Here is a 24,923-nt window from a genome sequence, read left to right as displayed (position 1 = left end):
TTATCCTATGAAGAAAGGCTAAGGAAGCAGGGCTTATTCAGCTTGCAGAAGAGAAGGCTCTGTGCCGATCCCATTTTGGTCTTCCAGAACTTAAAGGGAGCTTATACGCTGAAGTTAGACAAGCATTTTACAAGGTCTAATAGTGGTAGGACAAAGGAGAATGGTTTTAAACCAAAAGAAGAACAATACCAATATTAGGACAAAATTCTTTACTTACAGGGTGGTAAGACACTGGCACTGGTTGCTCAGAGAAGTGGATTCTTCAGCCCTAGCGGTGCTAAAAGTCAGGTTGGATGGTCTCCATCGGGCAACGAACTTGCCTCAGGAAGACTATGGTAACCCATACAGAAGTCCAAGAACGTGGCTTCAGCTGCAGGGAGTCCCTGAGCCTGCTGCTATTGGACGAGGGCCACAGGAATTCCACCTGCATGAGGTTTTAGCAGCTGGAAGATCTGCTCAGCATTGTGGCAGAGCTCAAGAAGGAAGTGGAGAGATTAAGGAGTGTTTGGGTGTGTGAGTGGGAGGTTGGCAGATGGAATAATTCCCTTCCATACTTGATAGAAAGGCGCCAGGTGATATGCCCCGAACAGTGGTGGACCCCCTACCTTTACATTATTGGGAGAGAGGAGGGAATCTGAGAAACGGGGAGAGATGAAAGACAGTTCAGCTCTGCATCATGGGCAAGATCCTTCTCTACCTACCTTCCCTACCTACCTCACTGTCCCAGGTGCCCATTAAGTAATAGGTTAGAGGCACTGAACTTCCCTAGTCCTGCTCACTACACCATTCCTGATGCAAGCCAGGATGCCATTGGCCTTGGAAACCTGGGCATATTCTTGGCTCATATTAAGCTGACAGTCCATCAGTACACCATGGTATTTTTCCATCACAAAGTTTTCCATCTTCTTATCCCACAACAGCCTGGAGCTGTTGTGACCAAATGCAGGACTTTACATTTGACTCTGTTGAAACTCACGGAGTTACCTTGGCCCATCAATCCAGTCTATCCAGGTCCCTCTGTAGTGCCTTTCTACCCTCTGGCAGATCAACACTTCCCCCCAGTTTGGTGTCATCTGCAGACTTAATCCAATAATCAAGATCATCAATAAAGATGTTGAATATGAGTGGTCCCACTACCAAGCCCTGGGGGACACCACTCATGACTGCTTGCCAACTGGATTTAACTCCATTGACCACAACTCCTTGGGTCCAGTCATGCAAGCCAGTATTTCACACAGCAGATCATATGCCCATCCAAACTATGGGCAGCCAGCTACTCCATGTTGATGTTGTGGGGGGCAGACATTTACTGAATATCTTCATCAATGACATCAATAATGGGATTGAGTGCATCTTCAGCAAGTTTACAAATGACACCAAGCTGAATGGTGAAGTTAACATGTTAGAAGGAAGGGATGCCATCCAGAGGAACCTCAACAAACTCAAAAGTTGAAACCATGTAAATGTAATGAGGTTCAACATGGCAAAGTGCAAGGTTTTACATTTTGGACAAAGTAATCCCAGATATGCATACAGATTGAGATAAGAACTCCTTGAGTGAAGCCCTGTGGAACCTGGGGGTCCTGGTGGATGAAAAACATAAAATGAGCCAGCAGTGTGCTCTTAAAGCTCAGAAGACCATTGATACTCTGGGATCTATCAGAAAAAGAGTGGCCAGCAGAGACAGGGAGTTGATTGTTCCTATCTTCCTTCATGAGAACCAACCTGGAGACTGCACCTAGATCTGTGGCCTTCAATACTGGAAAGATGTGGAGCTGTTGGAGAAGGGTCCAGAGTAGGGCCATGAAGATGGTCAGAGAGCAGAAGCACCTCCCCTATGAAGACAAGCTGAGAGAGCTGGGTCTATTCAGTCTGGAGAAGAGAAGGCTGCGAGGAGACTTCATTGCAGCATTCCAGTATTTAAAATTGGATTATAAAGGAGAATCAACTTTTTACAAGGGTAGATAGGACAAGGGAGAATTGCTTTAAGCTCAAGAAGAGAAGGATTAGATTGGATATCAAGGGGAAGTTCTTTACAGAGAGAGTGGTGAGCTGTAGGAACAGGCTGCCCAGAAAGGCTGTGAGTGCTCCATCCCTAGAGGTGTTCAAGACCAGGTTGGATGGGGCCCTGGGCAAACTGCTAGATTTGGAGATTGGTTGGAACCTGATGATCCTTGGAGTCTCTTCCAACTCAAGCCATTCTGTGATTCGATGATTCTATGAAGGGGCCTTGGGTAGTGTGACCTAGCGTGTAGAAACACTGTTCACGGCAGGAAGGTTGGAGCTAAATGATTGTTAAAGTCTCTTCCAATGCAAGACATTCTATGATTTTGTGATTCTATGATTCTATGAAAATGGAGAACTCTAGCCTTTTCTCCCTCAATGAGGAATGTGAGGTAAAGGCACAAAGCTTTGCTAGGGGAGGTTCCAATTATCTATTAGGAAAAATGTATTGACCAGGAGGATGATCACAGAATCTCAGGACTGTGGGGACTGGAAGGGACTTCAAGAGGTCAAGTCCTGCTGCCTGAGTTGCACTTGTGGTCACCCAGACAGGTCTTGAACACCTCCTCAGAAGGATACTCCACAACCTCTCTGGAAATCCTGTTCCAGTGCTCTATCACACTTACCATAAATTAGTTCTTCTGCACGTTTGTATGGAACTTCCTATGTTCAAGCTCTAGGCCCTTGTCCTATCAACCAATGAAACAGGCTATCTAGTGTGAAGGTTGATGTCTCATTGTTCAAGGTGCATTTGGATAATGTGCTCAGTTATACGCTTTAACTTATTAAGTTCTAAAATCATAAGGCAATTAAACTTGATCTTTACAGCTTCCTTCCAACTTAACTAATCTAATTCTAATTCTAATTAATTATTTTTATTTTAAATTATTACAGTCAGAATCATTTATATTTCTTACATAGATTTTTACTCTTCTATCAAGTTTTGCTAGCTACTGCAAAGAAAATAAAGTACAGCTAACAGTAATTCCTGTAAAGGAAAATAAAAAATTTAGTTCTGTGAACTATCTTCTCCCTTCATTGATTGCAGTATAGAAATTCACACGAATTTTTACTTACACAGTGAATACAATGTAAACTTTACTAAAAAAAAAAAATCACATTGTCAGATGCAAATCAAAATAAAACCAATTATATCTCAGTATGCATTTAATTATAATTCATTTTGTTCTTGATTACTGAAAATCTTATATAGTATTCTCTTCTAATTGTAATATAATCTATATTTATCCAGTTCAACTAAATGTAACTTGTTATTACTGCTGAACTTTTACATATGTATCTGTATTTCTTTATTGTATTTCTTTCTAAATCAAATAAGGCATTCAATAACTTCCTAGCTAACTGAATATGAAAAATGCACATTCTATTGATAATGCTCTGATTTGATTCTAAATACTGTGAAAAAAAGCAGTTTTTTGGTTCCCCCCCCCCCCCCCCCCCCCTCAGGCACACTCCAATTTGGGGGGGATAGGAGGGTGGAGGGAGTAGAAAGGAGACAGAGAGTGAAGAAGTTTACAAATTTCTCTTACATGAAAATGGAACAGAGACTGAAAACACATCTTAATGAAGTAAAATCTAAGCCTGTTCCCTTATTCCTCCTGGCTTTTTAGCAGAGCTTTTGTTAGAATGGAGATACCAGACCTAGAAAATCATCATGGTAGGAGATCTATGTATATTCTGGGACTGCCAAGTGGATGTAAACAGACAAGTGAGGCTTTGTATTTTGCTTTTCCGCACTACTTCACTAAAGCAGGAAGACTGTTCTATATGAATCACTGTAAGCTGATGGAAGCAGCCTGGCATATTAGGGTCAGTTTTAAAACCATGTTTCTCAAGTTGTCCCACAGAGACAATTTCACCATAGTTATGACTCAAGTATATTAAAAAATACTCTTGCTATTACCAGTAATTAATTGGTAAGGCATTGCTATTAAATAGAAAAGATAGTGCAGCAGCAGAAGCAGGGAAGTAATGATAGAATTATCTTCAGTGAAGCATTTGAGTTGGTGAAGCATTTGTAAAATCAGAATTGAGTCCTTAGAGGAGGACAGAGTTTAGCAATTTCAGATGAAATATCAGAGTACGGTAATATAAAGGATGGGTAGAGTACTTCCACTGTTGGGGAGAAGAACTATGTGGGACAAAGAAAGTCATTACCTTGCAAATGAGTGAACAAGCTTGGTAGCTACTTGCACCAGATGTAAACATGCATGAAGTACCTGGTTGGTACAGGTTGCGTGTGTATAAAAGGTTTGTAAACACTCACAATATTGGTCTTCATTCTGCACAAGCAACAGAGTTTGTGACTCCCCTGCCACAAATGGCACCCAAATCAGGCTCAGCCTCAGGAGATAATCAGCTATTAAGCTGAACAGTGGGAAGGAATTAGGGCTGCTGAAAGAAAGCACAACCCAAGGGCTGCTGAAAGGAAGTTGGACACAAAAAATTGCTGAAAGGAAGCACAACCAGGCTGCACAAGCCAGAATCACTTCTGCAGGAGGTGAGCAGTGGGGAGCAATGGGAACAAGTATAACAGAGGTGCAGGAGGCAGCTTGCGAAATAATGGAAGTAATTTTGCAGAGGCACCCTGATAAAGTGGAAAGTTTCAATTTAATGTAACTTTTGGCGTGTGTCCCTCGTAACATAGAAGTAAATGGGACTACGATCTATGACACAGAGACATGGGACAAAGTGGGAGTGAGGTTGTGGGATTGCAGCTAAGCACTCTGTGGCTGAAGACCTCTTATGTCCCTGGAGATCAGTTTTTGAATTGCTAAAAGAACATGCGGAATCCACAATCTCAATAGAGCCCACTGCTCCTCCTGTGGTGGAAGCCACTGTAAACGACTGAAATTATAAGGGCAATGCCCCTTTAGATCTTAGCCTGAGGAAGGAACCAGAGTCTCTTCCCCCTTCAAAATCTGCTCAACAAGAGGCGCTGGAGTGGAAGCTATAGGAGCAGAGCATGCAGACCCTGAGTCTATGGCTCATTCACCACCACAAGAGGAGGATCAAACCTTCAGACTTGGTGATCCTCAGTGCGTGGGAGCAGGAGCTTCAGAAAGCTGGTGTTCGGAGTCTCACTCATTCTAGCTGTTGGCAGTGTTGCAATGTATTTTTCTGAGCCTTTTAGCTGTTATAGCAATTGTTCAGTGCTCCAAAAAAAATTTAAGACATGCCTAACAACACTGAACGTGTGTTTGAAAGTTGTGCTATGTTTGCATTCTTAAGTTGAAAAAAGTGTTTGCTATAAAATGATACGGGGTGGGGTGAGTGCAAGTATGACCTGTGGGGAAAGAATAGCTAAAGGTATTGTGCTATGTTCTTAATTTTTTTAATTGTTGGAAAGTGATAATGTGGGGAAGAGGCTATGCTTGTGTCTTAACAGGAACACATTTAAGATGGATAACAGCGCGATGGTTCCAGCCATCCTTCTCATGCTGTAGCATGATCACAGCTCTTTCATTAGTGGTTTGGATTCTCAACAAGAAGATGGGACAAGACACACCTGCTTCACCAGGAACCATAAGAACTGGAATTGGTTAAAATGGACTATTGGTCTTTAAAGAACCAATTGTTAGTTCAGTGTGTTAATTTTAGTTTAGCTGCTTTTAGGGATGTTTCTGAAATGCACCTTCTTTTTTTATTTTTTTATTAATAGGGAAGAAGGAGATGTGAGACAAAGAAAGCCATTACCTTGCAAATGAGTAAACAAGCTTGATAGCTACTTGTGTGAGAAGCAAACACGCATGTGGCCAAGTTGAGCAGGTTGTAAGCACAACAATAAAGGTCTTTCTTCTGCACCAGCAATGGAATCCATGACTCTACTTTTACACTGCGAATCTTAAAGTTACCCTTCTCTTCTTAATTCACCCTGTCTTTTCTTACTCAGCATTGCTGTTTCCCAATCCTGGAAATTATCTGATTTATGAAAATTAGCATGCTATGTCAATAAAACAGGCTAAATATAGATCTAACAAGAGTATATTATACAGTACTTTATGCTGCTATAAGTCAAAGTAGGAAAACAAGTTCTTCACTTTATGGTATCTGTCTCATGATCACTTATTTAGTTATCTTGAATGGTAAAACACAATCCAGTATTTTGTCTAATTAGTAAGTATGCATTCTTATGAATTAAAAGAAATCTTATTAGTCAATAATTGTTAATAATAATATATTTATATTAGCTAAATAATAAATATTATATTTATACTGAGGGAAAAACAAAAACAACAGCAAATTACACTATCCTTTTGGGCTTTGTGTGTGTGTGTGTGTTAAATAATCTTTTGAAATACAGACTGTAATGTGGAAAAAGAACAAGTGAGAGTGAGACAGATAAACTAGCCATATAAATGTTGGAAATATAACAAATGTGATCCCATAAAAACAATCAGGCAGCTGTAAATCACAGTTTTCTGTGACAATTTCACTGAAAACCTATATTTGTATCTCATATTTATTATTACTTTTTTTGTTATTTATAAGTGACTCATCATTAATCTTTTTGTATGAAACAATAAAAATGAATGCTAAGACAGAAGAACTAAAACACAGTACCTTTTAAAAGAAAGTAGTTTAGAGATTCTATATTGCAGAATAATATTTTCTGAGGATTTTTTAATTATCTTTTTCTCGCTCCAATAGATCAAATCACTAATTGACATGCTTATAAGACATGTACAGAGATGGACATAGTTAAGGAACATTGTGGTTATTCTTGAGTCCTTAGTTATCAAAGAAACCGTAGTCTTTATGAAGATGGTATTTAACCTGTCTTCCAGCTTTCACACATTCTCTGACTTTAAAGGATTTGGTAAAAGATTTCAAAGGTATGTGGTAAGTTTCTAACAGAAGAGCTTTAACAGCCAGATTCTACTCTCTAGTATATCAAGAGGATCTTTGAATTTCACTGAGTTGTACCCATGATTAGATGATTCATGTACTATAGTAGTAAAGTACAAAGTTAATACTGCATAAAGTATATTTATTGTAAATCATAGATCCTATGAATCTGATCTACGCTACTGGGTTATCTGATGTGGTTAAACTGCTAGCAGAGGAACAGGATTTTGTCTATTCTCTTCAGTCTGATTCTCTCTGTCAGATCTTTTAAATTGTGAGGCCATCTATTGTCTAGTAATGTCTATTTTGAGGGCAGTAGGAGACAATGGGTATAGATTTGCTTTATTCCTGTGCAAAACCAAACAGGAAAATCATCACCATCTGTTAGATATTTTATTCACAACTATTTATTTGATCCACATTTTCTGTCAGGTTTGATACATATAAAAATATTCCTTTATCCAAAACAGCAATAGGGACAGCAAAATTATTGAGAACTGTGTAAACTGCTTCTTATAAACCTGTCCTCCTAATTTTATAAAATTTGTCAGCTAATAAGTATTGGTGTCTGAGAACTAGTGGAATACAGCTGTTCTGTCTACATCAGTAATTCTGGCTCCATTACATTGTAACTTATTGTAAAATTCATACATTAAACGATCAGAAAGAAAAACTATAGTCATGTAGTCCAACTATAGGCCATATAATTTCTTCAAACAAATTCTTGTTTGATAAAGAGCCTTTGTATTAGGAAAAATACTCAACCTGGATTAAAAATAAATAAGTTCAATTGATGGAAAACTCACAAATTCTTTTCAAAACAAATTATACATTGTGATGAATGCATCTGCACTCAGTTCATTGTCTTAACTTCAAATCCCAGCCCCTGGATCTTTTTCAGAATATCATTCAAAAAAATAAAATAAACATGCTATGAAGAGTATGGAGTACTGCGTCCAAGTGTGGAGTACAAAAAAGACGGAACTGTTGGAGAGGGTCCAGAGGAGGGCCACGAAGACGATCAGGGGACTGGAGCACCTCCCCTATGAGGACAGGCCGCGGGAGCTGGGCTTGTGCAGCCTGGAGAAAAGAAGGCTGCGGGGTGACCTCATTGCAGCCTTTCAGTACCTAGAGGGATCCTACAAACAGGAGGGGAATCAACTCTTTGAAAGGGTTGATAACTGCAGGATGAGAGGAAACGGTTTTAACTTGATAGAGGGGAGATTTAGGTTGGGTGTCATGGGGAAATTCTTTACAGAGAGTGGTGAGGTACTGGAACAGGCTGCCCAGAGAGGTTGTGGATGCCCTGTCCCTGGAGGTGTTCAAGACCAGATTAGATGGGGCCCTGGGCAGCCTGGTCTAGCATTAGGTGGGAAGGTTGGTGGCCCTGCATGTGGCAGGGGGGTTGGAGATTCATGATCCTTGAGGTCCCTTCCAACCCTGGCAATTCTGTGATTCTGTGAAGAGAAGGCAAATTCTGCTCATCTGCTTCAATACTATTCTGTATGACTACTCGGAAAGACCTTATGAAGTAACTCAGAAACTTATTCAAGGTAGCTCATGATCCAATTCAGTTCCAAGTTCTCTTCATGGACCTACTTTATGTGGAAATTTTTTTTTTTTTTCTGTTTTTTTTTTTTTTTTCCCATAGAAATAAACAGTTCTTTTTACTTCCAAGATGTCATGATGTCATGCAAGGAATAAATTTTGGAGAATTTACTTTTTTTTGTTGTTGTTATGAATCATTTAACAATGTTGAGATTGCATCATAAATAGAAATAAACCTTTTCATATTTTTGTATGATATACCAGTGAGTAATTCTGAAGAATTCTGACAGAATGAGCAAAAAGCATTTGATTCAAAAATATTCCATATGAAGTATAATCAAATAATTTAGTTTTAGACAAGAAGAAATAAGCAAAAATCTCCCTGGAGCGTATTCTCTTCATGTTTGTGAATCTAAGAATTTGTTTGATAGCCTTTCTGAGAAATAAATTTTTGCTGCTAAATCATTCTGTTCTTCTCCACTTATGCAAATGTACAGATGAAAGGAAATGTCATTAAAATGCTTTTATTTAGAAATGTATGTGTACCTATAGTAATCTGAGAAATGTTTTCACTAAGATTATTTCAATCCTAAATTTCTTTTTCCCGAAGTACTGTATAGTGTCATTCGACATTACAGGGTTATTTTTCAGACATTTGGACTCACGCTTACGTTCTTTCTTATTGTCTATTGCAGTTTATCCAGAAATAGAAGGAACATTTATCATCAGAATGAAATCTGGCAACAGATAATTTATTCAGACTAAGAAAACATAAAAAAGAGCAGGAAGATCAGTGGGTGTCAGAACTGCCTACATTTTTTAATAGTTCACAAAAGAATGCAAAGTTGTGATCTGTTTTAAGATTTGTGATAATTAATAACATTTGGGAATTTAGAAGGTAATAAATTTGAATTCCTCCCACCTATTATTACACCTTAACCATAAATAATTCTATTTCACTGTTGTCACTTTTCCTTGTTCCATCATCTCTGACCACACAGAAGGGTCACTTGGCTGTTTGAGCAGGAGCAGAAGTCCATTTAAGGGAGATGATTAATCCCTTCACTCAACATTCATGAGACAGCTAGATACTGTTTTTTGTTTGTTTGTTTGTTTGTTTTCATTTGTTTGTTTCTTTTTTCGTTTCTTTAGGACAAGCAGTAAGAGAAAGTTCTGTAAGTTGGAGTGAAATTGAATTGTCATTCAAGACTAGAGCACATTTACTGCCATTAAGGCTGCGGAACATGGCTTGATTCATCTAGTAGAAGGGACGGTTTGGGGGAAGACCTAACTAGATTTTTCCAAACAGAAGAGAAATCATCAAGAAGACAAAATCAAGGTCTTCACTTTGATTAGAGTTTCAGAGAAAGTGGCATATTGAAACAAGAGAGTTTCAAGAGAGTACTTGATTGAAGTTAAAAGAAATTCTCTGTGAAGATAGCCAAGCGGTGCAAGTTCCACTGTTGTGGATTTCATTGCTCAGTTTAACAAAGCAGAGAGCTGCCTGATCTGAAAACATGGCAGGGAACCTCCTTAGATCTTATTCTGATCTGAATTATCCCAAGATTCTTTCTCCTAGCCCCATGATTTCATAGTTCTGTGATATGAGTTAGAAGTAATCAGTTCAATAATGTATGCCGTAGAAGAGAAAACAAAACACGTAACAGTTTTGTTTTGTTTTGTTTTTTCCCATGTCTCATAAAGTTTCACTATGAACGTCCTCAGGACAAATCTTCCTAATTACACTCACAAGTCAGAGTAATGAAATTGAAGATAATTTTATGATATTGAAATAAATGCATACTAATTTGTTAATATATGTAATAATAATTTGCTAATATATGTAGCCTCCTGAGTAAGTTTAAAAGTACAGCTCAGTATTTTTTACTAATGTTCACTTATTTTTAGTCAGAAAAGTTAAATAAATTTGGCAAAGGGGAAAATAAAAGCAACCATAGAACTAAAATAATCACAAAATATGATGAAAGAAGAATATCACATAACAAATAAAAGCAGTATTTATGAAGCATTGTGAAGCATTTCAGGCAAATAAATAAGAATGAATGAAGATTTTAATCCCTTACTATATACCAATTCAATGCTTTATTTGAGATCTTTAGTATGATGTTTTTTCCTCTTCTAAATTTTGATTAGAAGTAGAATAAATATATAATATGTATGGTATATAATATACATAATATTATATAATATATAATAAATGCCATAGAATGTATACTATACTACCTATGCACTATGCTGATCTTCATTATGTATCCTCAAAAAATATTTCTTTATAATTCTACTTTTGATTTGAATTGGCAGCTTCACTTTGTCTTTTTCCTTTTTAATTACTGAAAGATTGCATAGAACTTTTACAAAGTCATAGCATAGGCTGTTTAATAAATGATTTTTAAAACTTATTATAGACAAAATCTGTAATTATTAAGAAAAACTCTGTAATTGTTACTTACTGTCACCACGACAAAGCAAAGGCCCCAGTCTGAAAGCTGCTTCAGAATTTGGTCTGTCAGTGTCTGTGACCACAATTTCAGTTACTGGTAGATGCTCCTTGTAGGAAAGGAATCCGGTATCACTAGTCCTGAAAAGGTCAAATGAAAGCTCTTTCAAGTGTCTCTGTGATTCTGACAAATGTTTAGATATTACTGACACATTGTTGAAGAAAAATATATAATTAAATTTATAAATTCTGAAGGATAAAGAAAGTTAAATGTCTTGTCATAACTTTCCAGCAAGTTTAACATGTTTTTGCTTTTTTTTCATTTCTGAAAAAAATAAAAAACAAAATAGAAAAATAAGAAATCATGTTGAGTGTGCAGGAAAAGTAAGTAACATACAGAAAAGGAAATAAGAATCCCAGTGTTCTGAACGCACGCCTGGTTACTGCTAATTTCAGATAGAACACCTTATTTAATGTCTTTTGGCAATTTGGTGTCAGAACTAGTAAATTTCAGAAAACACCAGTACTGGCTCGAAGATTTCTTCTCAAGATCTCATGGAAACACTCAATCTCTAGAATGCTCAGGAGTATTCTAGAAAGTTCAGTTTGTCCATTAGATCTATTTCTACCTGAATCATCCTTCAGTAGCCAAGGCAGAGCAAGAGACAAGTGTGTGAATTGAGACAGAATAGTTCATCTGGAAATCACACTGGTTAGGGGTTAATCAACAAATTAATCAAGAGAATGGGAAGAGATTCCCTCCTTAGGCTCAATGAAATCAGTTATTTAACTGAGGAAGCGTAGGATAGTTGAGTAGATGGTGACGTGTGTTAAGAACTGGCTGACTGTCTGAGCTCAGAGGGTTGTGAATGGTGGTACCGAGTCCAGTTGGAGACCTGTGACTAGCAGTGTTCCCCAGGGATCAGTGCTGGGTCTGGTCTTGGTCATGTTTGACCTTGATGAGGGGATAGTGTCCACCCTCAATAAATACACTGATGATACAAAGCTGGGAGGAGAGGCTGACACACCAGAAGGCTGTGCTGCCATTCAGTAAGACCTGGACAGACTGGAGAGCTGGACAACAGTAATCCATATGAGGTTTAACAAAAGCAAGTGCAGAGTCTTACACCTGGGAAGGAATAATCATAAGTATCAGTACAGGTTGGGGCATGACCTGCTGGAGAGGAGGTCGGCAGGGAAGGACCTTGGGCGTCTTGGTGGATGCCAAATTGGCCATGAACCAGCTGTGTTGGTTCCACAGTGTTGGTTCCACCAGCTGTGTTGACGCTGGTGTCCAAGAAGGCCAACGGCATCCTGGGGTGTATTAAAAGGAGCATGTAGAGCAGGTCAAGGGAGTTAATCCTCCCTCTCTTCTCTGCCCTGGTCAGGACTCACCTAGAGTACTGCACCAGTTCTGGGCTCCCTGGTACAAGAAAGTCAAGAATCTTTCACAAAGACAGCCACAAAGATGATAAAGGACTTGGCACATCTTCCCTATGAGGAAAGGCTGTGTGACCTGGGTCTGTTCAGTCATGAGAAAAGCAGACTTAGAGAGTATCTGACCAGTGTTTACAAGCACCTTTACTATGAGAGTCAGGGAGATATGACCAACCTCTTTTCAGTTGTCTGTGGGGGCAGATCAAAGGGAAACGTCCAGAAACTGTTCTGTACAATTATGCAGAGGAATTTCTACACAGTAAGGGTGACGAAGCACTGGAACAGGCTGCCCAGAATGGCTGTTGATTCTGCTTCTCTGGACCTGCCTGGACACCTACCTGTGCAGCCTGCTGCAGGGGGTTCTGCTTTGCAAGGGGGCTGGACTCAATGATCTCTGGAGGTCCCTTCCAGACTCTACAATTCTGTGATTCTGTTATTCTGTGATTTTTGTCTCTTCCCTTTGCAATCATTATAATCTTTCTCAAAATAACTTCTTTGTTCATCTGTTTTGCAACATAGTGCAAAAAATGCTACCGTTTTTTTTTCTGGGAACTTTTTTTTTTTTTTTTAAATGAGAAATGCTGTCATTTCTTATGCTATACTTATGCTAATTTTTGACTTGGTGAGATACTGCAAATTAGAATTGAAAATTTCTTGAAGTGATTTAAAGTTTTTCCTTCATTAAAATTCTGCTCCAAATAAAAAATGACTAAGCAGAAATTGTAACTACAATTCTTAGTGCACAAAAAGCATCTCAATTACGGCTGTAATGACTTTTTTCAATCTATCATCAGCATTGAAGGAACTGATTCAAACTAGTAACCACTGGGGACTCACATGTAATACTAAGCATGTATCACTACCATAATAAGTGTAATTATAGCTTTAAATAAAATAAAAAAAATTAAATATGTAAAATTTGTTTTAAGAGTTTAAAAACTTAAAAAAAATTTAAATGAAGTCTACTAAAAGTACCAGTCTGCTTTTAACGTGTTTTTGTTTTTGTTTTGTTTTGTTTGTTTGTTCGTTTGTTTTTCCTGAAAAAGCTAGTTCAGATCCCCTTTCAGTAGAAAATCCATGTCTTGGAAATACTTAAATTTTCTTAGAATAATTTGGATAATGTATAAGTTCTGCTGATAATTAGAGTGTTCAAGTTTAATAACAACAACAAAAAAAAAAAGTTGAAAAGGATTAAGTTTGAAGTGTAGATAAAAATTATGTTTAAGATTCCCTAGAATTTCTAGCTTTTTTTTCCCTCCCAAAAACCTGTCAGCTCTAATTGTTTTCAGTATTCTATAAACAAATGACTGTAGTTGTACAGATAAGAGCCAACACCTTAAAATATAAGTTTACTTGAAAATTAGATAAACTCTTGTTAAAATAAATCATAACCCAATTCAGAATTCAAATTGAAAGAACTAAAAATAACTAAACACATAGTAGATGTAATTGTCTAGCAGTGTTATCTTAAAGAAACAGATGACACTATGTTAATTTAAATTTACAATGGTCTTGGTGTTCAGAATCTGCAAAAGCCTGTGTTTCTTTATTTGCATTTCAGGACAAAGTGTTAAGAATAAACTGCATTTGAAAAATTCACCATTCATTTCTGTCAGCATTGCAGTTGCAATAGTGCTGGGAATCAATGCATCTCCCTTCCAAGCCACAAGCGCATTTCTGGACAGCAGGCAAAGAACCTCCCCAGTAAGTCTGTATTTCATTGGTCCTTCCAATCCACCAGCTGAGCGGCAACCCATCTAAAAGATAGATGTGAAAATATCAGTTCCCTGCCTTATATACTACTCCTACCATTTTATGTTTTTTTTTCATCCAAACAATCATCCAAAATTCTAAGAGGAGGAAAATTATTCTTCAAATATAAAAGCTTTAAAGAAAAATTAAAAAAAAAAAAAAAAAGTTATCACCTTTACCTGGAAAGGAAATACTCATTCTAATACCTCACTATGAGGTAGCAAATAATTGTCACAGGGACTTGCATGTTTAGTAAAGAACAGAACTCACAGTTTCTAGCTTAGCCAGTCATTATATTAGAATCATATATACTAATCAGTCAATTTATATATTTTATTTAAAAATGATCTGTGAAGAAGGAAATAGCATCACTCTAAAATCTAATTATATTAAAAAGATCAATTTTACATCATGGAACTACCAGGAATCAAATCAGAGGAATTATAGAAAATGCAGAAATGGACTTATGCTACTAACAAGAGCTCAGAGTAGTAATCACATCTGTGATGCACACTGAACAAGTGAATAGAACTATCACGCAGTGTTTATCAAATTACCCAAAGTCAGATGTTAAATCACATGTTGCAGATTCAGAATTTATGTACTCAGAGACAGCAAAAATCATCTTAGTGACTTGGTGTGGAGAGCGTGACTGAGACCTGGCTTGCTGAGAAAGGCCACATAGACAGTATTAGGCTGATGAGGCGAGAGTAAACAAGACAAGGACACTGCGCTCTTGAGTAATGCAACAGGTGCCCTGTTGTAACAGAATGTGAAAAGAAGGGAGCAGTATGTAGAAATGAGAAAGACAAATAGCATGGTCTACAAGTAGCTGAAGAGCCTATCAGGAGCTCGGGCTTTGCAATATGTATGAGCTTCATTAGTGCCAACATAAATGCATGCAACCTTCTGATTAAAGTTGAGACTTTCTGATCAATTATGTGGTCGTGTGTTCGTCTCCCGCTGAGCTCCGACAACTTGGTCACTTTAGAAAATTGGCATATTTGGTAAAGATAAGAGTATTTCCCCTCATGTATTACTTCTCTGTATGATGCATTTGCCAGTGTTTTTTTATAGTAAAGTGACAAAACTGCATGTTTCTTTAACGTTAAAGTCCTGTAAATTAAGATTAAAGAGCTGTCAAGCAAGACAGGTAACAGAAAAAATACACAGCACAGGAAATGTCTAAAATGTATGAAGCATAAAGACAAATCATCTCAAATGGAACGGAAGAAGGTTAAAAGTTACAACAATTAATGTCAGGGCATGAGAAGATGTCCAGTAGTGTTACACTGTAGTTTTCTATGAAAAAAATTCTTTTTGCTGCTGTTGAAGATAAAAAAAATAAAAATAAAAATAAGTAAATTTAAAAAAAAAAAAATCAACAGAAGGCTACAGGAATAAACTCAAATTAATCCTAGTTTCAGCTTTACTTGTGCCACTATTTATTAAACCTCACTGTTAGATAACACCTCTGTTATGCTGACAATCTCTTATCTTGCAAACATATTAACTGTACTCATTATCACATGACTGTTGGCTCAGCAGGCCAATGCAAACTATTTCCGAAAAAGTCAAACTTGCATAATAGCATCTATGTCCAATATTAGTATTTGTATTTGCAAGCCTTCACAGGAAGAATAAAATCTGATGACAGTTTATAAATAATTCATCAGGCAGCCCTTTAAGAAGGCTTCCAGCAAAAAGGGCCGTAAAAAATTGATGTGTTTCTGCTGTTTCAACAGCATCTCTTGGCTTTATATTGTAGTCATTAACTAATATTCCCAGTTTTTTACATTAGGATATATTTGAAAGCTAGTCTTTGTTGTCTGTTCGTGTAAAACGATGAGAAAAGAATATTAACAGAAATGGTCCGTCTTCATACTTATTAGTACAGATTGTCATCCCTGTTTTGTTTTTTGTACATTGCCTAAGCTATGTATATTAATAAAAGGGGCTAGAGATTTCTTAATAACAGTCATGTAGATTAATTAACAAGTAACATCTTTAATGACATAGTTCACATATACTATCAGGATGACTGAATGTAATATATTCTTAAAAAAACAGGTGATAAAGAATTAATATCTGCAATGTATGTGTCTAAAAATGTCCGATGTGATAATAACCAAATTTTGTATTTGTCAGGTACAGCTTGTAGAGGTTATAGACCACAAAATTGGGAGGGTTCTTTGCAGGCAATTTGATAATACACATATTTGTATTTCAAATTCTGATATTTTATTGAAGTCATAATAAACGAAAGAGAGCAGATTTATTTGCAGTAAAATGTGATTTGAATTTTGGTTCAGTGTTTGCTTTTGCTATAAGCTATATGCAATTGCTTTTTGTTTTTCTGTTTTGCAGTGCTAACTATAAAATAATACAAAGAAGGAAGACTTTATAAAGGTAATCTTCAGATAGAAATGGATGAAATAACAACTAAGTCAGAAAGTTTTATTTAAAATATTCCAATTAGATCATTTTGCCTTCCAGAAATTCCTTCATTTTTAAAATATATATATATTTTCTAAACAGAATTCTTATTTAGATATATGAGCTTTTCATAGTAGGCTGAAAATTTTCACAATTCAACTATAATTCAATTAGAAGTGAAAGAACAAAAAAAAAATCTGATCAATCTTTTAAAAGTGTGAGATTATGGTATTGTGTCACACTGCAACCGTAAATGTTTGTTCAAATGCATAACTGGAACAAGAAGAAAATTGCATATTTCATATAAAAGTAAGTGCAAAGAGTATTTCAGAGCTCTCAGAAGCACAGAATTCCAGTTCTGAAGCATTCAGAACTGAATTCTGAAGCATTCAGAAGCACTATATTTTCCAATAGCAATTTGAAATACAAAATCATTACTCTTTGGAGAGGACAAGTAATTTGCTCTCCTTTTCCTGTTTTTTTCAATTGAAAGATAAATAAAAAATTCTCTTATTTGGTGACATGATCTTAAAATTTTCAAAATATGCTGGATTTGTTCTGAATTTCTCTCTTTTCCTGAAGTCAGCCAGTCGTAAATTTATACTGTAAGAAAGAAAAGTATAGCAGCTGAAAGATTTGAGAAGCCTCAGAGAAAAAGGGTTTACATATTGTAGAGTCAGCAGTTCAAAATATTTTTCAGACAAAATAATAATAATAGTAATAATAATAGTAATAACAATAATAGTAAAAATAATTTAGGATATATTAAAATATAATACCTCTAGTTAATTTAGATTAACTTAGATCTTCAGATACCTGAAAGGTGATTGCAGTGTGAGCAAGGTTGGTCTCTTCTCACTGGTGACAGTTGACAGGATGAGGGGAAGTGGCCTCAAGTTGCGCCAGGGTTTAGATTGGATATCAGGAAAAACTTCATTACAGAAAGGATTGTTAGGCACTGGAACAGGCTTCTCAGGGAGGTGGTTGAGTGACCATCCCTGAATGTGTTTAAAAACCACCTGGATGTGGTGGGACATGATTTAGCAAAGGATTGTTAATGTTAATGTAGTAAGGTTAGATTGTGGCTGGACTTGATGATTTTAAGAGTCTTTTCCAACCTGAGAAATTCTATGATTCTATGATCATTTAAAACTCTAAATGTTTAAATTTTTAACAAATCCTGATTTCTGTGCTATCTCAATAGATTTAAAAAATAAGTAATAAATAAAAAGTCTTACTTCTCTGAGTTTTTTCCTGCTTTCTTCTCTGAGTTTTCATTTGTTTGTTTTTCCCCATGATTTCCAAATTGAAAGGGATTTGGTTTTTCTTTGTAATCCACTCTGTGTAACATTTAATAGCCAAAATTATAAAATACCTAGTCAGCACAATCTTGAAACCGTCTGCTGGGTGTAAATCAAGCTTTCAAATACCTAACCAAAACTTGAATCATGAATATACAGGTAAAAAAAAAGGTTCAGTGCAGTAGGCTCTACTTTTATGCCTCAAAGGCATCAATAACTAAAATAAATGCTAGTCTAAGAAATTCCAGTGATGTCCATCATACAGGCAAGGGTGAGATATATATAAAGGAAGAATTGGGAAGAACCAGAGACTTTTGAACTCTGCTTTCTAGAAAACAATGTCAAGAAATCAATTTGAGAAGTTTGATTTTCTGATAAACAAATAAAAAAAAAATTGGCTTAGTTTTTCAAAAGTCAGCTAATAATATGGTTTTTATGTCCATGTTCTTATTATTCAGTACTTAAAATGTTTTTTCACAGTACAATATGTTAACATCAACTGCATGTCAATGAGCGTTAAGACTTGAGGAGACTATATAACTTAATTATTTAAGTACATCAGAAAGTTTTCTCTCTCTTTCTCTCTCTCCTTTTTTTTTTTTTTTTTTTTTTTCTTCTTTTCTTTCTTGTTTGGTCAGTCATTTGTGATTCAATTATTGCCTATTTTTCTTTTTTGTCTTATGATTGTTTATATTGGACAGTGGAAAACTGTCCAATAAAAAAAACTGATATCAATGCAGTGATTTGCGTTTTTTTAACAAGATATTTCTTCAGTAAAATTTAATAACCCCAGGAAAGCAGACTAACAGAGGCTCTGTTAGTAAGGTTGTCTGTTGATCTAACAGACAAGAGAAATTGACTTTTAGATCACTTGATATTATGAGCAAAGATTATTACACTTTCTATTTTTCTGTTTCAAGTATCTCTTGGCAATTTACAGAAATCTGAGTACTAGATCTATGATGTTGTTCAAACTTTATTGTAAAACTTTATTGTAGCAAAATGACATAACCATGGTTTAAAAAAAAAAAAAAAAAAAAAAAAAAAAAGTTGACAGAGAAAGAAAGTATACGGTATAATGTTTTACTATTTGTCTGTTTTACTTACCTGGCTTATCTAAAAGCCTTGACTTTTTGCAGTGGTAAGATATCTCTTGTTCACAGTGTTCTGCATGGTTAATTGTAGCCTGAAGCTGGTTTAGGCTTGCGGAATACTTGAAAAATGCAGCATGGGGATTCTCTCGATTAGCACTTTTGATTCTGGTTAAGTTGGTGTTGTTGTGTTGTATTATTGTCCACGTTGTATCTTTCAGAATGTGAATGAAAAGTAATAGAGAATGCAAAGTAATTGAATAAGTAAGTAATGAAAACAGAAGGGACAATAAAATTACATCAATCTGTAAATCAAATTCTTTGATCAAGAAAAAATTCTTTTGAGCATACGAAACACAGATATAAACCATGAAGCAAAAACGAAACCAGTTAATCATAGTTTCTATTTATTTCTATTTAAGTAGGTTACCATATCGTGACTGTTGCTAGTTAAGTTACTTGTTACGTTTATTGAGGAAGAAAGCAGTGAATGAAGAAACATAAGAAATTGTCTCTGAAATAATTTGGTTTGTAAATTGCAATGAAATAATAAAAACGAAGAATGGTTACTATTGCTACTTTTCCCAGGCTTTAATTTTCTATGAAATAACACAAAATTATATCTTAGATTATAGTAACATTGTATTTATCATTGTAATTTACTTTTTTTTTTTTTTTTTTTTTTTTTTCTGCATGAGAAAATTATGTACATTTTTGCATTGCATCATTGCATGAAGAAGTAAAAGTAGCTTGCGGACACTGCATTTACTGCTCAGATCAAATGAACATGATTCTTTTCTAGCCACCTGAAATCAAATAGTAATATTTATCTGAAGTACTCTTCAAGATATGTATGTAGTCAAGAACTAAAAAACTCAGGTCAAGATATTTGTAGTTCAATAGAAGGATGGTTCCAAATACCTGGTTTATTTAAGGCAACAACCACTGTACTGTCACTTGACTCAGTATTGTAACATGATGAAGTACTAGTTCAGAACCGAGAGCTGCATTTTCTTAAAAAAAAAAAACACACACAACTCTTAAGTTAATGTTTACTTTAGATACTGAGTAAAGTGCTCTCTTCTTCACTGCATTGTTTGGCTTTAAGATTTGTTCAAAGTGGGGACATACAAAATATAGTCAATTTTTTTTTTTTTTTTATTTTTTTTTTCCTAGAAACTATTGAACTGAGTCTGCAAAATACATCTATCATGAACCTTTAGCAAATATTCAGTACTCTGGACATTATTTTTGAGAAAAATATCTTCCAGACTAATATTCTTGTATTAAAAGAAAAAACTTGTATATGAATATATATATTATTCAAGCGTTTGAATAGCTAGCAATAAATTACATTTTTATAAAAGGTGTGCATTAAAATATGCAGTCTGTTGTGAAACAGACTTTCTCCAACTTGAAGCCATCTTACTACACTGAGCAAACAAGGAGTTAACTAGCTTTTCACTTAAGTTGATACTTCACTTATTTTTCTTTCTATTAAATGTCTTCTTTTAACTTTCTATAACATTTGCTGAGAGCATTTTTAATTGCAAAATCTTACCATGGAGAAAACACTATACAACACAAGCAACATAAACTGAAACTAACATCTGTGAAAACTTTATCTTAAAAGCTGTCAGAAACTATAGGCTGGCTACTAAAACTAAATCCCTGCTAGCTTGGTCTCACTTTGAGAAACTTGGTCTATTGAGATTAGATGGTGTTTATTGGGAGATGGAACTAGAAACTTTCATCAGTTTGAATCCAATATGAGTAATGATTGCCTGTAGATAGCAAAAATGCAAAATGAGAATTATGTGGATGAACAAGGAGATTCTGTCCAAACTCAAACACAGAAAGAAAGCTGACAGCAACAACAAATAACTTGGGTGGAATATTGAAACATTCTTTAGCAACCAGTGATCAAGTAAGAAAAATTAAATCTCAGATAGAATTTAAACTGGCCAATGACTTTGTTGGCAACAAAAATGGTTTTTGCAAGTATCTTGAGTATTGTGTTCAGTTTTGGGTCCCTCAGTACAAGAAAGATGCTGAGGCCCTGAAACATGTCCAGAGAAGGACAGAGAAAATGGTGTGTGTGTTCTGGAGCACAAGTCTGATGAGTAGTGTCTGAGGGAGCTGGGATTATTCAGTCTGGAAAAGAGGAGGCTCAGAGGAGACCTCATTGCACTCTACAACTTCCTGAAGGGAGGTTGTGATGAGGAGTGGTTTGGCCTCTTTTCCCATGCAACAAACAGGACCTGAGGAAATGGCTGTAAGTTGTACCAGAGGATGTTTAGGTTAGACATAAGGAAGAACTTTTTCTCTCATAGAGCGGTCAGGCACTGGAATGACCTGCCCAGGGAGTCACTGTTCCTGACAGTGTTCAAGAGATGTCTGGAGGAGGAGCTATGAGATATGATTTAGTAGCTTGTGGCAGCAATGGTAATGGGAGGACAGTTGGACTAAGTGATCTTGTGGGTCCTTTCCAACCTTGTGATTCTATGATTCTATGTCATGGTTGGGAAAAGGGAACACTAGTCATGAGGACTGTGGTAAAGTAACAAATACAGAGGATTCAACCTGTTAGGCTGCATCTTGAAATAATGAACTGATCCACGGGGTAGGCTTAATCTGGTGAATATGGAGTGACTGAGAAAAACAGTAACAGGAGTTCATAAACACACCAGAATAACTCAGATGCTACAGAGTGCCTTGGAGGATTAAACCCACTTAAAAAACAACAACAAAAAAAACATCTTTTTTTCATTATTATTTGATCTCTTTTAATTTCATGATTCACTAGAATATTTCTTTTTAGGGGTCTGTGCCACTCTGAGAGCTAGTCAGTTTATGAGTTAACAGAGTGAAGGCTTGCAAATCAAAGTCAGGAGTTCAGGTGGTGAGATTAGTTAAACTGCATTCACTGATTTATCAGAATTCAGGTTAATTCACTATTTGTAATAAGAATTCTTTAGATGGCTGTGAAAATCATCTAATACCATTGGCAGACATAACATTATTAGAAGTAGATGTCAGCACAGTTCTTTTGCATTAGTTAAGGCATTGCTTAAAAATAGTTTTAAAACTCCACATCAAAATATTATGATAAAATGAAAACAATAATCAGAACATATCTAAGCCAAATTCAATCATAGGTTATCCATATAATCTTTTAAACAGCTAAAACTGTAAAACAAAATTGTCAGAAAATATATATTTTTTGCATAAATTGATGAAGTGCTTCCATTATTTTTTTCTGGAAGGAAATTCAAATAAACAGAAGATAAGAAAATAGAAAAAGAAAAAAATACATATAAGGTAATACTAATTTTCAAAGAGACAATTAAATATAAATTTGATTTGAAGGTCATATAATAGTAGGCAACTTCTTCTGTTTTTCTAAGATGCTGCTGAACAGTTAACTTTGACATCTAGAACTTCTAGTGATGTGAACAGACGGAAACCAGGAACTGAATGCAGAAGAGGAGATTGTACTTGAAACTGAAGCTGTGAGAAGTCCACTGGTTTAATTTATATCCACCAAAATGTCTGCTAGAAGTCTGAATAACCGAACTAAATGTACTGGTATTTCCTCGCATCAATTAAAATCCATTAAATTGAATTAAATTTTTTTATAAGGCTCTATGGAATAGGTCATAATTTTCTCATAAAATATAATTTATTTCTTATTTCTTTACTGTACTCAGAGAGACTATAACTTGAATGAAAATATCTGCTCCCAAAATGAACTGGTATTAAATTCTCTCCATCTGAAACATGTTCCACTTACACAAAATATAACAAGAATACAGCATTAGCTTCACAGCCTGAATTCTGTTACTATTTTAATTTCTCTGCCTAATTCTTTGTCTAGTATTCTGAGATAAAGAGTCACCTTCATTTTGTTGTGCATATGCATATTAAATTCCTGAGCTACAGAATTTTCTTATTTAATAAACTGAACTTCAGTACAGAGAGCATAGATACAGATCCAGCCATGAGTTAACAAAGTTTATCACCTCACCTGTCATGTTGCAATACACAAGAAACGGTCCCAAAGGGCCACTTCCATCTGAATCTATATTGTAAAAGCCAGAATTGTTCCCTTTGTGTTTATAGGCTTCACATGATTTTTCATAGATGGCTGTAAAAATAAAAATCACTTTCCATCACAAATGAAATTATATTTTATTCTGCGAATAAGATATATAATAATGTGTGGATTGTATGCATGGAAAAAAAAATAAAAATTAAAAAAAAATCAAATGCATAAGCTAAAGAATACAGAAGAAATCACATAACTTAGACTATACTTCCATTTGAATTTGTGAAGCACATTTATTTATATATAGAGGGGAAATCAGGAGAGTTTTATTCAAGCATTTCCTTGTCTATTTCAGGCTGGAAATGTTCAAGATGAAACAATGAAATGTGGGTGTAGATGAAAAAATGTTTGCTAAAACAGTCAACTAATGTAAAATATGAGGATATTATTTAGACCCCAGGAATTAGATTTAGAGAAACCAAACATTATCTCAAAAAGATCATATTTATTTGTTTGCTTATTTGCTTGCTTATATACTTACATGTTTTTGCTTATAACAAAAGATAGGAAATGCTTCTAGATAATTTAATGGCCTCCTGGAATTTTCACACATTTTCATAACCATGCACAAACATATTCTTAGAAATAAACATGTGATGACACTTAAACATGAATGTAGTCCCACTATCATAGTAATAATGTGATGAATATAAAAATTATTCTGAATAATGTATTGATTCAAAAAATGAATTTAAAAACATGGGAGGATGTTACCAGCTATCTTGTGCAGTATAAAAAAAATCAAAACAGAAACAAATACAAACTAAAATTTTCACTGAGTTTTTCTTTTTACAGATTTTGAGTACCTGAGACCTTCTCTTGAACCAGTTCATGGACATTAACATTAAAATTGTAATTTAAATGCTTAGTATGAATGTACACACTTCCAGGAGAGAGAGAAATCTATTAGAAATAGAAGTAAAGTTAGAAAACATCTCAGACTTACGATAATGGCAAGTTGCTCCCTCATAACCAGTATTGTTACAGTTACAGTAGAAGTTGTTCCATGACTGTGAACACTCACCACCATGTTCACAATAGTTAGGCAAACACCTAAAATGAAAGAAATATTCTCGCTCTCTCTTTTCCTTTCTCTTACCTGGTATTTATATTTATCAGTAGACAACAAATCATGAAAAAGAAGTATAATAATGTACAGGAATTCTTCAGGCTTGTTGGAGAAGGGGAATATCTCTTTAAGGTTACTAGAAAAGTAAGAGAATGTTGCTTCATCTTTCCTCCTGTTTCTGTTTCCAACATATGGATGTGAATTGTTCAATAAATACGTGAGAACAGAAGTAATTAAGGATGCATAGTTATTAATTGTTGCCAATGAACTATTTGCAATTAAATACAGGCTGATACATCTATGTAGAATTTAAGCACTGATAGTTCACCAGCAAAGTTTTTAAAAGACATGGTATGTTCAACAGGAGTTATTACAGCAAAGAATTGTATAATAATAGCATGGTTTGGGATGGAAGCGACCTTAATGATGGTCTAGTTCCAAGCCCCTTACCGTGGACAGAGTTGTCACACACTAGGTCAGTTGGAAAGAACCATCATAAGAGCTTTAAGTCAATTTATTCTAAAAACATAGGAAATAAAATCATGTAATAAAACCTGTCAATTATTTAAGAGCATTTCACTTTAGAAATTACTTAAACTGCATTTTAATTGCAGTGACTGTTTGTATATACGAAAATGAAAAAACTATATATATCTTTATTGTTGATGTTAACCACACACACAAAAAAAATTAAAAATAAACAATAAAAATTAAGAAAATAAAAATAAAAGCAGGCCTACTAATATCTGCAGGATCCAAAAATACATTTTAGTTAATTCAAAATGTCTTAATTTAGAAATGTAGAACGTACAACATCTCTCACAAATCAAATAATTTTCCACTCTCTCAT

General features: G+C 35.3%; 1 protein-coding gene across 1 annotated transcript in view; it reads right to left on the bottom strand.

The window, feature by feature from the left end:
• CNTNAP4 (contactin associated protein family member 4) overlaps positions 1–24,923 on the bottom strand; it is a 212,732-nt gene that overhangs the window by 26,154 nt on the left and 161,655 nt on the right. Inside the window, exons 11-15 of the mRNA XM_090131450.1 lie at positions 23,951–24,057; positions 22,924–23,043; positions 18,913–19,110; positions 13,917–14,073; positions 10,893–11,020 (exon numbers count right to left, since the gene is read on the bottom strand). Coding sequence (XP_089987576.1) covers positions 10,893–11,020; positions 13,917–14,073; positions 18,913–19,110; positions 22,924–23,043; positions 23,951–24,057 — 710 coding nt within the window. The remainder of the gene's footprint in view (positions 1–10,892; positions 11,021–13,916; positions 14,074–18,912; positions 19,111–22,923; positions 23,044–23,950; positions 24,058–24,923) is intronic.

Source organism: Phasianus colchicus, chromosome Z (assembly GCF_987193195.1).
Source record: "Phasianus colchicus chromosome Z, bPhaCol1.hap1.1, whole genome shotgun sequence".
NCBI lineage: Eukaryota > Metazoa > Chordata > Aves > Galliformes > Phasianidae > Phasianus > Phasianus colchicus.
The sequence above is the reverse complement of the archived record's forward strand: the minus strand, read 5'-3'. Positions and strand labels throughout refer to the sequence as shown.